Source organism: Macaca fascicularis, chromosome 9 (assembly GCF_037993035.2).
Source record: "Macaca fascicularis isolate 582-1 chromosome 9, T2T-MFA8v1.1".
NCBI classification, from domain to species: domain Eukaryota; kingdom Metazoa; phylum Chordata; class Mammalia; order Primates; family Cercopithecidae; genus Macaca; species Macaca fascicularis.
This window is the reverse complement of record NC_088383.1, coordinates 131,571,935-131,584,658: the sequence shown is the minus strand read 5'-3', so window position 1 is coordinate 131,584,658 and position 12,724 is coordinate 131,571,935. Positions and strand designations below refer to the sequence as shown.

Sequence of the window (12,724 nt, the reverse complement as noted above, 5' to 3'; positions counted from 1 at the left end):
TGAAAGTAAACTAGGATCTGCTGAGAAGCCATCACTCCTGATCTGGATATTGTCTTGCTGTGTAACTTTGGGAAAGTCAAGAAACCTGTCTGGCACTGAGTTCTTCAATTCTAAAGGGCTGCTTGTGGAGGAAATATTTCTGTACCAACATACTCACTCTGATTCTGATATGCCTACATGTAACCTATACAGAACTCCAGGAGAGGGATGCAAAAATAACTTTTCTCATTATTATGCCTCTAATTGATTTCTCTTCTCTAATTGCATTGGCTACTACCTCCAGTATGACATTGAACAGCAGTGGGGATGGAGGACATACTTGCCTTGTTTTTCACACTAGTGGAAATGCTTCTAATATTCCCCTGTAAGTAAGATACTGGCTTGGAATCTCTGTTTTTGAATTGCTCCGGAGCCCTGGAATTTGTCCAGGGCACCTACAAGAACTGACCTACAAGAACTGGGGCTTGGAGAGGAAGTGATCTGAGAGTTACCCTTAACCCACTGCAGCCACAGCACTCAGCTTCTGTCTGAGCTCTCCACTGGGCTTCCACATGAGGTCTCTATATCTAGAAGAAATGTGACTCCCACCTGACACTGGAGTTCCTGATAAGAGCAACTCCGAGTAAGTCCTATCTGCAATCCTGTGTGACAGGCAGATCAGCCAAATCCCTCCACCCTCTTGCTCCCATCCTTGGCTGGACCAGTTATACCAAAGGGCTTGTCAGGCCAAGATGTGGTTCTTAACATGTAACAGGGTCCTCAGGGGAAACCATTCCAGAGGAAGGAACAGATTCTCCTCTTATAGCTGCTGCAAATAAGAAAATGTGGGAATCTTGGTAAGGGACATGGCTAAGTCAGAATAAAGCCAGTCTCACCCTCATTTCTAGTGTCTTCTGTGTCCTTAATCATAGGAAAGAGAAAGAGGTTAAGTCAGGCCTTACCCCATGGGCCAGAGGGAGAGGAAAGAGATGACCTGAGGAATGGGAGGGCCTGATGCGTGTACCATCAGCATTCCCAACTGCTGCATGCCAACCCTGGGCAGGGCAGAGGCTTTGGTGAGAATATTGTCCTTGAGCTTCTCCTAGGGCCAAGGTTTCCCATGGGAAATGGGAAGTGACTTCCCTTCCCAAAGCCCAGACTGCCAGAATCCCAGGCTGTATTGACTATGTCTCCCAGATTTCTCACTGGAGGTACCCAAGGGGGAAGTACATGACCTCTGATGCCCATGAGTTGAAGGATTGTGATTTCTCTCTGTTAAGAAGAAACAAGGGTGGCCTAACATGGGCTTAAAGAAAGGGCAAGGGCAAGGATGCTGTCCTAGCAATTTGGCTACGTTTAGCAGGTAGGCACCTGCCTCTCAAGGCCCTGTAGCCAGAGATCCAGCACCATAGGCTGGCCAGAGATGAGCACAGCTGGGTGAGGAACACAGGAGCGAGCAACAAGCAAGGATAACAGAATCTCTAGAAACAAGAGTCCACTGAGAACTCCTTGGAGATGTATCTTCAAGTTGATTCCTCCTCAGTCTCAGACACGATCGATGCAAGAGATACCTGTTCAGACCTAAGGCCTTATGTGGAAGGGCCCCTCTTGGGAGCTAAGCACCCTACTTTCTAGGACCTCTGCACCTCATCTGAATCAGAGATGAACCTAGGGGTGCAGAGTGGTAATGAGCCCACAGGGATCCCTCATAGTAGACGTTACCTTCTGCTGCAGTTGACTCCAGGGGCGCCTCTGTAGGAAACACAGAACCTGCAGGGTGGAGAAAGGAGGAGCTCATTAATGGTAGCCCTCACTTGGGGAGGGTTGGTCCATGGCTTCCTCAGCTCTGAAGCAAGGGCTGGAAACACAGTGCCGAAGGGCACCCTCCATTGCTAAAAGCCAACCATTTGCCAATCGCTCTGTCATTGTACTGGTCCCAGGCTGGCTAGGATGTCACATGAGCATCCTTTACTCCACCACATTCAGCTTCAGAAAGACAGGCAGATGATCCATTGACCTGCACTATCTATGAAAAGGGGCGGTACCACCTGCCCTCCAACATCAATTAAGACATGACTTACATCAAAGCAAGTAAACTATAGAGCACACTCATAAGTATACACATGAGCTCATGTGTGGTGATATTGACTCAGAGTTGCACATACACAGTGTAAGGTGACATCCACACTACCTGAGCACATGACGCCAGCTCACTACTTTCTATGCCCTCTGCACCTCTTCTGGATCAGAGATGAACCTAGGGGTGCAGTGGGGTAATGAGCCCACAGGGATCCCCCATAGTAGATGTTACCTTCTGCTGTAGTTGCCTCCAGGAGCGCCTCCGAGGGAAACACAGTACCTGCAGGGTGGAGAAGGGAGGAGCTCATTAATGGTAGCCCTTGCTTGGGGAGGGTTGGTCCATGGCTTCCTCAGCTCTGAAGCAAGGGCTGGAAACACAGGGCCTAAGGGCACCCTCCATTGCTAAAAGCCAACCATGTGCCAATCGCTCTGTGATTGATTGTACTGGTCCCAGACTGGGCTAGGATGCCACACGAGCATCCTTTACTATTATTACCCTACCCCCACCTCCTCTGCTGCCACAGTCTCTATTCAAGAGGTTACCCAGTCCATTCACAACCCCAGGCTAGTCACAAGATTGAATGTCAAAAGACATCTGACTGTGTCTATGGCTCAAACACACCCTCAAATGACAAATATTCACCATGACTGGAATATTCCTGAGAAGGTGGTTCAACTAGAAAAAAGGTGGTTTTGAAAGCAAACCAACCTTTCCAGAATGCAACACTAAGCCACTCACAAAGCGGCTGCATGGGGGACGATGCCCCCTTGGGGAGCCCAGTCCCACTTGGTAGCTGGATTATCAAGGGCACACCCCAGGCATGGTAGCCTGAGCTCAGTCCAGCCCACACTCCAAATGCCAGAGTTACTCTCAAAGTAGACAGTTTAACCAGAAACTACTCTTTGGGGAACACACCATGGGACAGTGTCCTTGGAGGTTTCTTTGTGGATTTAAAAAACCCTCCATCCTCCTCATCCTTTAAAAGAGGAGAAACTGCCACTTAGGAAGATATATATTTGGTATCCTAGGCCAGGGGTGGTCGCGATGCTGCTCATCAGAACCAGTCTATGAGGTGATTGTATCAGCAGACTCCGGGGGGCTGAGACTGAAGCCTGCCTCCACCACATTCAGCTTCAGAAAGACAGGCAGATGATCCATTGACCTGCACTATCTATGAAAAGGGGCGGTACCACCTGCCCTCCAACATCAATTAAGACATGACTTACATCAAAGCAAGTAAACTATAGAGCACACTCATAAGTATACACATGAGCTCATGTGTGGTGATATTGACTCAGAGTTGCACATACACAGTGTAAGGTGACATCCACACTACCTGAGCACATGACGCCAGCTCACTACTTTCTATGCCCTCTGCACCTCTTCTGGATCAGAGATGAACCTAGGGGTGCAGTGGGGTAATGAGCCCACAGGGATCCCCCATAGTAGATGTTACCTTCTGCTGTAGTTGCCTCCAGGAGCGCCTCCGAGGGAAACACAGTACCTGCAGGGTGGAGAAGGGAGGAGCTCATTAATGGTAGCCCTTGCTTGGGGAGGGTTGGTCCATGGCTTCCTCAGCTCTGAAGCAAGGGCTGGAAACACAGGGCCTAAGGGCACCCTCCATTGCTAAAAGCCAACCATGTGCCAATCGCTCTGTGATTGATTGTACTGGTCCCAGACTGGGCTAGGATGCCACACGAGCATCCTTTACTATTATTACCCTACCCCCACCTCCTCTGCTGCCACAGTCTCTATTCAAGAGGTTACCCAGTCCATTCACAACCCCAGGCTAGTCACAAGATTGAATGTCAAAAGACATCTGACTGTGTCTATGGCTCAAACACACCCTCAAATGACAAATATTCACCATGACTGGAATATTCCTGAGAAGGTGGTTCAACTAGAAAAAAGGTGGTTTTGAAAGCAAACCAACCTTTCCAGAATGCAACACTAAGCCACTCACAAAGCGGCTGCATGGGGGACGATGCCCCCTTGGGGAGCCCAGTCCCACTTGGTAGCTGGATTATCAAGGGCACACCCCAGGCATGGTAGCCTGAGCTCAGTCCAGCCCACACTCCAAATGCCAGAGTTACTCTCAAAGTAGACAGTTTAACCAGAAACTCCTCTTTGGGGAACACACCATGGGACAGTGTCCTTGGAGGTTTCTTTGTGGATTTAAAAAACCCTCCATCCTCCTCATCCTTTAAAAGAGGAGAAACTGCCACTTAGGAAGATATATATTTGGTATCCTAGGCCAGGGGTGGTCGCGATGCTGCTCATCAGAACCAGTCTATGAGGTGATTGTATCAGCAGACTCCGGGGGGCTGAGACTGAAGCCTGCCTCCACCACATTCAGCTTCAGAAAGACAGGCAGATGATCCATTGACCTGCACTATCTATGAAAAGGGGCGGTACCACCTGCCCTCCAACATCAATTAAGACATGACTTACATCAAAGCAAGTAAACTATAGAGCACACTCATAAGTATACACATGAGCTCATGTGTGGTGATATTGACTCAGAGTTGCACATACACAGTGTAAGGTGACATCCACACTACCTGAGCACATGACGCCAGCTCACTACTTTCTATGCCCTCTGCACCTCTTCTGGATCAGAGATGAACCTAGGGGTGCAGTGGGGTAATGAGCCCACAGGGATCCCCCATAGTAGATGTTACCTTCTGCTGTAGTTGCCTCCAGGAGCGCCTCCGAGGGAAACACAGTACCTGCAGGGTGGAGAAGGGAGGAGCTCATTAATGGTAGCCCTTGCTTGGGGAGGGTTGGTCCATGGCTTCCTCAGCTCTGAAGCAAGGGCTGGAAACACAGGGCCTAAGGGCACGCTCCATTGCTAAAAGCCAACCATGTGCCAATCGCTCTGTGATTGATTGTACTGGTCCCAGACTGGGCTAGGATGCCACACGAGCATCCTTTACTATTATTACCCTACCCCCACCTCCTCTGCTGCCACAGTCTCTATTCAAGAGGTTACCCAGTCCATTCACAACCCCAGGCTAGTCACAAGATTGAATGTCAAAAGACATCTGACTGTGTCTATGGCTCAAACACACCCTCAAATGACAAATATTCACCATGACTGGAATATTCCTGAGAAGGTGGTTCAACTAGAAAAAAGGTGGTTTTGAAAGCAAACCAACCTTTCCAGAATGCAACACTAAGCCACTCACAAAGCGGCTGCATGGGGGACGATGCCCCCTTGGGGAGCCCAGTCCCACTTGGTAGCTGGATTATCAAGGGCACACCCCAGGCATGGTAGCCTGAGCTCAGTCCAGCCCACACTCCAAATGCCAGAGTTGCTCTCAAAGTAGACAGTTTAACCAGAAACTCCTCTTTGGGGATCACACCATGGGACAGTGTCCTTGGAGGTTTCTTTGTGGATTAAAAATCCCCTTGGTGTCTGCACACATCCTGGCACTGTGTGAACAAAGGAAATCAGAACTGGGATTTGCTGGGTCGGGTCCAGGAGAAGTTCTCTTTTCCATTGAGAATATTAAGTATCTTTTATTTGTCATTTAATTCCCAATAAAGAGAATGCCTTGGGTTATTCCTCAATTTGACGTTGGTAAACATTTATGTCTTAAGGACCAGCAGTTCCCCCATCCTCCTTAGCCTTTAAAAGAGGAGAAACTTCTCCCTAGGAAGGTATTTATTTGTATCGCAGGACAGGGGTGGTCCTGATTCTGCTCATCAGAACTAGTCCATGAGGTGATTGCTTCAGCAGGCTCTGAGGGGCTGAGACTGAAGCCTGCCTGCACCACATCCAGGTTCAGAAGGACAGGCAGATGATCCCTTGACCTTCATTGTCTATGAAATAGGGGCAGTGCCACCTACCCTCCAACATCAACTAAGACATCACTTACAGCAAAGCAAGTAACTGCAGAGCACACACAAGTGTACAAACACGTGCTCATGTGTGGTGATATTGACTCAGAGTTGCACATACACAGTGCAAGGTGATATCCACACTACCTGAGCACATGACGCCAGCTCACTACTTTCTATGCCCTCTGCACCTCTTCTGGATCAGAGATGAACCTAGGGGTGCAGTGGGGTAATGAGCCCACAGGGATCCCCCATAGTAGATGTTACCTTCTGCTGCAGTTGACTCCAGGAGCGCCTCTGAGGGAAACACAGTACCTGCAGGGTGGAGAAGGGAGGGGCTCATTAATGGTAGCCCTTGCTTGGGGAGGTCTGGTCCATGGCTTCCTCAGCTCTCAAGCAAGGGCTGGAAGCACAGGGCCTAAGTGCAGGCTCCATTACTAAGAGCCAATCAACTGTCAATCCCTCTGTCACCATAATGGCCCCAGGCTGGGCTAGGATGCCGCACGAGCATCCTTTGCTCTTGTTACCCTCCCCCAACCTGCTCTGCTGCCACAGCCTCTATTCAAAAAGTCACCCAGTCCATTCACAGCCCCATCCTAGTCACAAGATTGGATGACAAATAACACCTGGCCGTTTCTATAGCTCAAACACACCCTCAAATGACAAATATTCACCATCACTGAAACATCCCTGAGAACGTGATTCAACCAGAAAAAAGGTGGTTTCTGAAGAAAACTATCCTTTTCAGAATGCAAAACTAAACCACTCACAAAGTGGCTGCATATAGAACCATGCCCCCTTGGGGAGCCCAGTCCTATATGGTGGTTGGATTATCAAGGGCACATCCCATGCGCAGAGGCATGGGCTCAGGCCAGTCCACACAGCAAATGCCACGGTTCCTCTAGAAGTGGACAGTTTAACCCAAAACTCCTCTTTGGGGAGCACGCCATTGGCCAGTGTCCTTGGAGGTTTATTTGTGGATCAAAGAACCCCTTGGTCTTTGTGCACATCCTGGCACTATGTGAACAAAGGACATCAGCACTGAGATTTGCTGGGTTGGGTCCAGGAGAAGTTCTCTTTTCCATTGAGGATTTTAAGTATCCTTTATTTAATTCCCAATAAAGAGAATGCTTTGCGTTACTCCTCAATTTGATGTTGGTATACATTTATGTTTTAAGTTCCCCCCATCTTCCTCAGCCTTTAAAGGAGGAGAAACTGCCACTTAGGAAGATATTTATTTGGTATCCGAGGCCAGGGGTGGTCGTGATGCTGCTCATCAGAACCAGTCCGTGAGATGATTGCATCAGCAGGCTCTGGGGGCCTGAGACTGAAGCCTGCCTCCACTACATCCAGCTTCAGGACAGGCTGATGATCCCTTGACCTTCATTGTCTATGAAATGGGCCAGTAACCACCTGCCCTCCAATATCAATTAAGACATGACTTACTGCAAAGCAAGTAAGCTGCAGAGCACACACATACATACACACACGTGCTCATCTGTGTTGATATTGGCTCAGAGTTGCACATACACAGAGCAAGGTGATATCCACACTACCAGAGCACATGACACCGGCATCTTCCCTGTGGCCACATTCGTGGTTATGCCATCCGCTGTGGGGACAGCTTGACAGGTAGGGCTCCCTTCCCGAGCAATGCACGTCACCCAAGAGAATGTTTCCCAAGCCCTGACCAAAGTGGGCCCCGTCCAGGGCTGACACGGAATAGCCACAGCCGAGCTGCCTGCAGACAACATTGGCATCCTGGGCATTCCAGCTGTCATCACACACAGTGCCCCAGTAGCCTTGGTACAGGACCTCCACCCGGCCCTGACACAGGTCACCTCCATTCACCAGTCTCAGAGGCAGACCTGCAGTGACACAGCGAGAAGCCCTTATCCTGGTGCTCTTGGCCACCTTGACTTGCATCCCTACCCACCTCACTCCCCCTTCTTCCTCTCACCACGCTGCCTATTTATAGTCCTTCTCCCCACAGGACCTTAAATATCCTTGTTCTTCCACGTTCTGTCTTTGCCCTCTTCTCATTCTGTATTTTCCCCCTGGAGAACCTCATGTACTCTGAGAACTTTCCAGAAGACCCCCAAATCTACCTCTCTGATCCTGACTCAGCCCTGACAGCCCAGCCCTGAGCTCTAGACCAGCATTTTCAGTGGCCTCCTGGCCATCCTATCCCCCACATCATCCCAAACTCAACACAGCCTCTTCCCTCCATTTGAATTAAGGATGTCATCATGCTCCACATCAACCATGCTGGGAACGAGGGCATCATATTCGACTCCTCCTTCTCCTCACGTCCTACATCTAACATCACCAAGGTCATTCTTTCCTTGTCATTCCCACTGCCATTTCACTGGGATAAGCCTTCATCCCCTTGAACCTGGCCTCCTCCCAGCTGAATCCTCCGTCTCTGCTCTTCCTTTCTCTAGTCCATCCACATTCATTGATTCAACCAGCATTGATGGAGTGCTTACTCTGTGCCCATTTCAGTGCTAAGAGGATTCATCAGTCTCCAGGTGGTCTTCAAGTTTTATCTTTACAAAGGACAAATATATTCAATTCAATTCCTTGCTCAAAATGCTTCAATATACTCTCCAGTCCCATCAGGATCAAGTCCAAGAGCAAGCTTTGACCTACTTTTCCAGCCTCCTATCCTGGGAGGGGCTGAAACAGCCTGCTTCCCACCGCAGAGCTGGCCATGCTGGGAAGTCAATAAGTACCATGTTCCTGCCTGACACAATGCCACTAGACCACCCACTGGGGTAAGCTGCATTGATGGTGTGAGGAAAAGAGGCATAGGTCCTGAGGGGTACAGCCCACCATCCTGAGAGTACCAGCCAGATCCTGGGTGTGGCTTTTCAATGGTGAGTTTGAGATTATGAGAAACTTGTGGTCACAGAGTGAGAGGCTGGAATGGGATGCAAGGGAAGGGGGCAGGTTGCTTTTTCTCCCAGAGGGAGGAAAGGCCAGCTGCACCATCTTCAGGGCATCCCCAAAATACATTCAGGACCTCCCATGCTCTGTCCCTCCCCAGATTCAGGGACATAATCCACGGAGGAGATGCCTGTTCAGACCTGAGGACTTATTCGGAAGAGCTCCTCTTAGGAGCTAAACACGCTATCTTCTATGCCATCTGCACCTCTTCTGGTACAGAGATGAACCTAGAGGTGCAGCGGGGCAATGCGCCCCCTCCTGGTCACCCTGTGAATGGTCCTTCCAGAAAAGTGCTCAGTGTCCCTGCCTCAGACTCTCCCTTGCTGGGTGTTGGTCAGAAAGCTGCCTTTCCCAGGCCATTTCTGGATCTCTCAAGTCATGTCTTGGAAAGGGAGGGACTGACCTCAACAGGGCCAAGGGCCCAGGAGCAGAGTCATCTTAAGTGAACACATAGAAGACCCTGAAAAATCAAACTTAGGCACAAAAGTCTGCACACTCTCACTGGAGAGGCGGGGACATTTAGCCAAAGTCAAAGACCAGGACAGGGGTAGGAGGAGGCACCCATCCTAGGCTCAAATCTCTGCCCTGCTACTCACCAGACACATAATCTTAGACATAGAAATATTGACAAATTAGCTAACTGTGCCCTGGTTTTCCCATCTGCAAAATGGGCATAATCATATTACTTACCTCAAAGTGTTCTTGGGAAGATTTCATGACAATAGCACTCACTATGTGCATTAGTTGGGCACTTACTGTGTGCCAGGTGATATTTTAAGTATTTTTAAAATATATCCATTCATTTCATACATGAAAATCATTTTATGCATGGTATATAGCAAGTACTTGGTAGAGTTTAGTTATCTTCAAGATACCTGTCATTATTAGTGAAAAGAAAGGTGGGCTGGACACAGTGACTCACGCCTGTAATCCCAGCACTTTGGGAATCCGAGGTGGGTGGATCACGAGGTCAAGAAATCGAGACCATCCTGGCCAACATGGTGAAACCTCATCTCTACTAAAAATACAAAAATTAGCTGGGCGTGGTGGCGCGTGCCTGTAGTCCCAGCTACTCTGGAGGCTGAGGCAGGAAAATTGCTTGAACCTGGGAGGCGGAGATTGCAGTGAGCCGAGGTTGCACCACTGCACTCCAGTCTGGCGACAGAGCGAGACTCCGCCTCAAAAAAAAAAAAAAAAAAAAAGAAAGAAAGAAAGAAAGAAAGAAAGAAAGAAAGAAAAGGTACTGACCTTTATTTTCAACTATCTCTCCTCACACCAAACTGAAGCTAACCTCATCTGATAAATGACTGAGAGTCAGAGAACAAGAGGAAGGGGAACGACAGCTGGGATTGACCCAGTGTGCACTTGGGATACGCCCCAGGTCTTGGCACCCACGTCTCCTGTCTCCCCGGCATTCCTGCGTTCGCAAGGCGGGTGTTTGCTCTGTGACCTGGGCTGTGCTCAGCCTCAACTAGCCAACAGCAGCAGAGGAGAACTGGCCAACCCCACCGGGGAAGACGAATGAAGAAAAGGTCTTAACGTAGTCTGCAGTACTTGGGATCCACTCACCTGGAAAGAACGCAAATTCGTCTTAGAAACACTGTTTAGAAATGATTTCCTATGAGTCACAGAAATTGGCTTTCGCTTCACCGTACAATCACACCAGAGGGCGCTGTGGCTCAATCTTGGGTTTGTGTGTCTCCGACGTGCTTGCTAAATGAATTTTGCAATAGCAGATTAAAGCAAGGGGATTGGATATGAGGAGTTCGATCATTTTAGAGGTAATGAAGCACATATGTCTCTTTACTAGGCCCCTAACGCTACAGCTTATAGCTACAGGATGTAATCTATGCTTGGAAAGAAGGGCTGGACAAGAGAAGACAGCTTAAGCTGGTTGTCCAGTCTGAAATATGAGTATAGCTGGCATTGACAACAACCACTCGGATGCCCCCTAAATAAGAAAATATGTTAGTGTCAGATATTCTGTTCCTTCTGACCCATAACCTGAAAACATTTTATTCTATCTTGAAGCAAATGGAAATCTAGAGATCCCTAGATCTTTATATTCAGTGAGGCTGGACAAGGTCCGTCGGACTCAACTGTAGCTTTTGAGTTTCTTTTTGAGCAACTCTAACTATACTTGTGATTGTTGATATTTCACAACTTTTATATATTTTAGAGGTCTTTCAAAGGTCAGAGACAACATTTATTCATTTTTTTAAAGGATAAAACTCATTCTATCTTGTAATCACCATATGAATCCATTAGATCCTTTTATAAATCCAAGATTCATTATTGGCTCCTGATTTTATTTTTTCTATATCTTGAAACATTTCACTATTTTGTCATCCAATAAATTATTGCATCATTATTCATCAATTATTAAATAGTAAGAAAATGATAGAATGGTCAAGTTGCCTAGAAGGAAGATGAACGAGTGAAATAAGTCATAATTCTTCCATGCCCAAAGTATTGTATTATCTTTCAAGAAGATTTTTTTAAGACTAGAGATACTTTCTTCATAGTCTGCTTTTAGCTTTCATTGAATGCAATTAGGAATTAGAATTTTTTCATTTTCTACTTGTGATAGCAAAGAGAAGAAAACTGACAAAGGAAGATGTTTTTGCAATAATTAGATGAACCAGAAGAGGAACATAAAGATACAAGATATAGCACTCCAGATACAAATAATGGTAGAATTGATTGTACAACAAAAATCTCAGACTATGAGTCCTCAGATGATGATATCCTAGATGAATTTCTTAAATTCAAGAATCCAGGAGCCAATGATACAATTCTAAGGACAAAAATAAAATACAGTACTCTTACCCACTTTGATAGGGATTTCATCACATGATATTTTACAGCAAGAACTTCAATCATCTTATTTTGCTAGAAAAAAAGACCTGTGATGGTATTCTTTTGTCTTTTGTGATGTTTATATACCAAAATCTATGTGATACAAAAAGGTCTGCTATGTTTAAATTTTTATTAACAATCCAACAACTTTCTTTCATTATTCCTTTTCTTTTTACTTCCTGGTAAAAGGAGGATTAAGGCATTTGACAGATTATTATTTTATTTTTAGAGACAGAGTCTTGCTGTATTGCCCAGGCTGGATTCAAATTCCTAGGTTCAAGTGAGCCTCCTGCCTCCAGCCCTGGAGTAGCTGGAACTATAGGTATGCGCCACCATGCCCGGCTCTTCAGATTCTTTGTAAACGTGGGTCCTGATAGCAGTGACAATCATGGTTCAGAGATTTGAATTCTCTAATGGAACCAACAGGCCAGTGACAGGACTTGCTGTATGTCAGAGAACCTCTTCACCTGCCTCAACAGTCTGAATGTGAGCTCCATGATGGGCTCCCCCAGCTGCCCTGATGGCTTAGGAAGGGGGCCACTGAAACCACGTGGCTACGCATCCCTGAAAATGAAGACGAAACTCACAGTAGAAACCAGAACATTCATGATGGAACGTATCTCAAAATAATAAGAGCTACTTATGACAAACCCACAGCCAATATCACACTGAATGGGCAAAAACTGGAAACATTCCCTTTGAAAACTGGCACAAGACAGGGATGCCCTCTCTCACCACTCTTATTCAACATAGTGTTGGAAGTTCTGGCCAGGGCAATCAGGCAGGAGAAAGAAATAAAGGGTATTCAATTAGGAAAAGAGGAAGTCAAATTGTCCCTCTTTGCAGATGACATGATTGTATATTTAGAAAACCCCATCATCTCAGCCCAAAATCTCCTTAACCTGATAAGCAACTTCAACAAAGTCTCAGGATACAAAATCAATGTGCAAAAATCACAAGCATTCTTACACATCAATAACAGACAAACAGCGAGCCAAATCATGGGTGAATCCC

General features: G+C 47.1%; 1 protein-coding gene across 1 annotated transcript in view; it reads right to left on the bottom strand.

Annotated features, from left to right (window-relative positions):
- DMBT1 (deleted in malignant brain tumors 1) overlaps positions 1-12,724 on the bottom strand; it is an 88,464-nt gene that overhangs the window by 61,314 nt on the left and 14,426 nt on the right. The window contains exons 3-6 of the mRNA XM_065521562.2: positions 6,170-6,217; positions 4,741-4,788; positions 3,516-3,563; positions 1,702-1,749 (exon numbers count right to left, since the gene is read on the bottom strand). Of these exons, the coding sequence (XP_065377634.1) occupies positions 1,702-1,749; positions 3,516-3,563; positions 4,741-4,788; positions 6,170-6,217 (192 nt within the window). The remainder of the gene's footprint in view (positions 1-1,701; positions 1,750-3,515; positions 3,564-4,740; positions 4,789-6,169; positions 6,218-12,724) is intronic.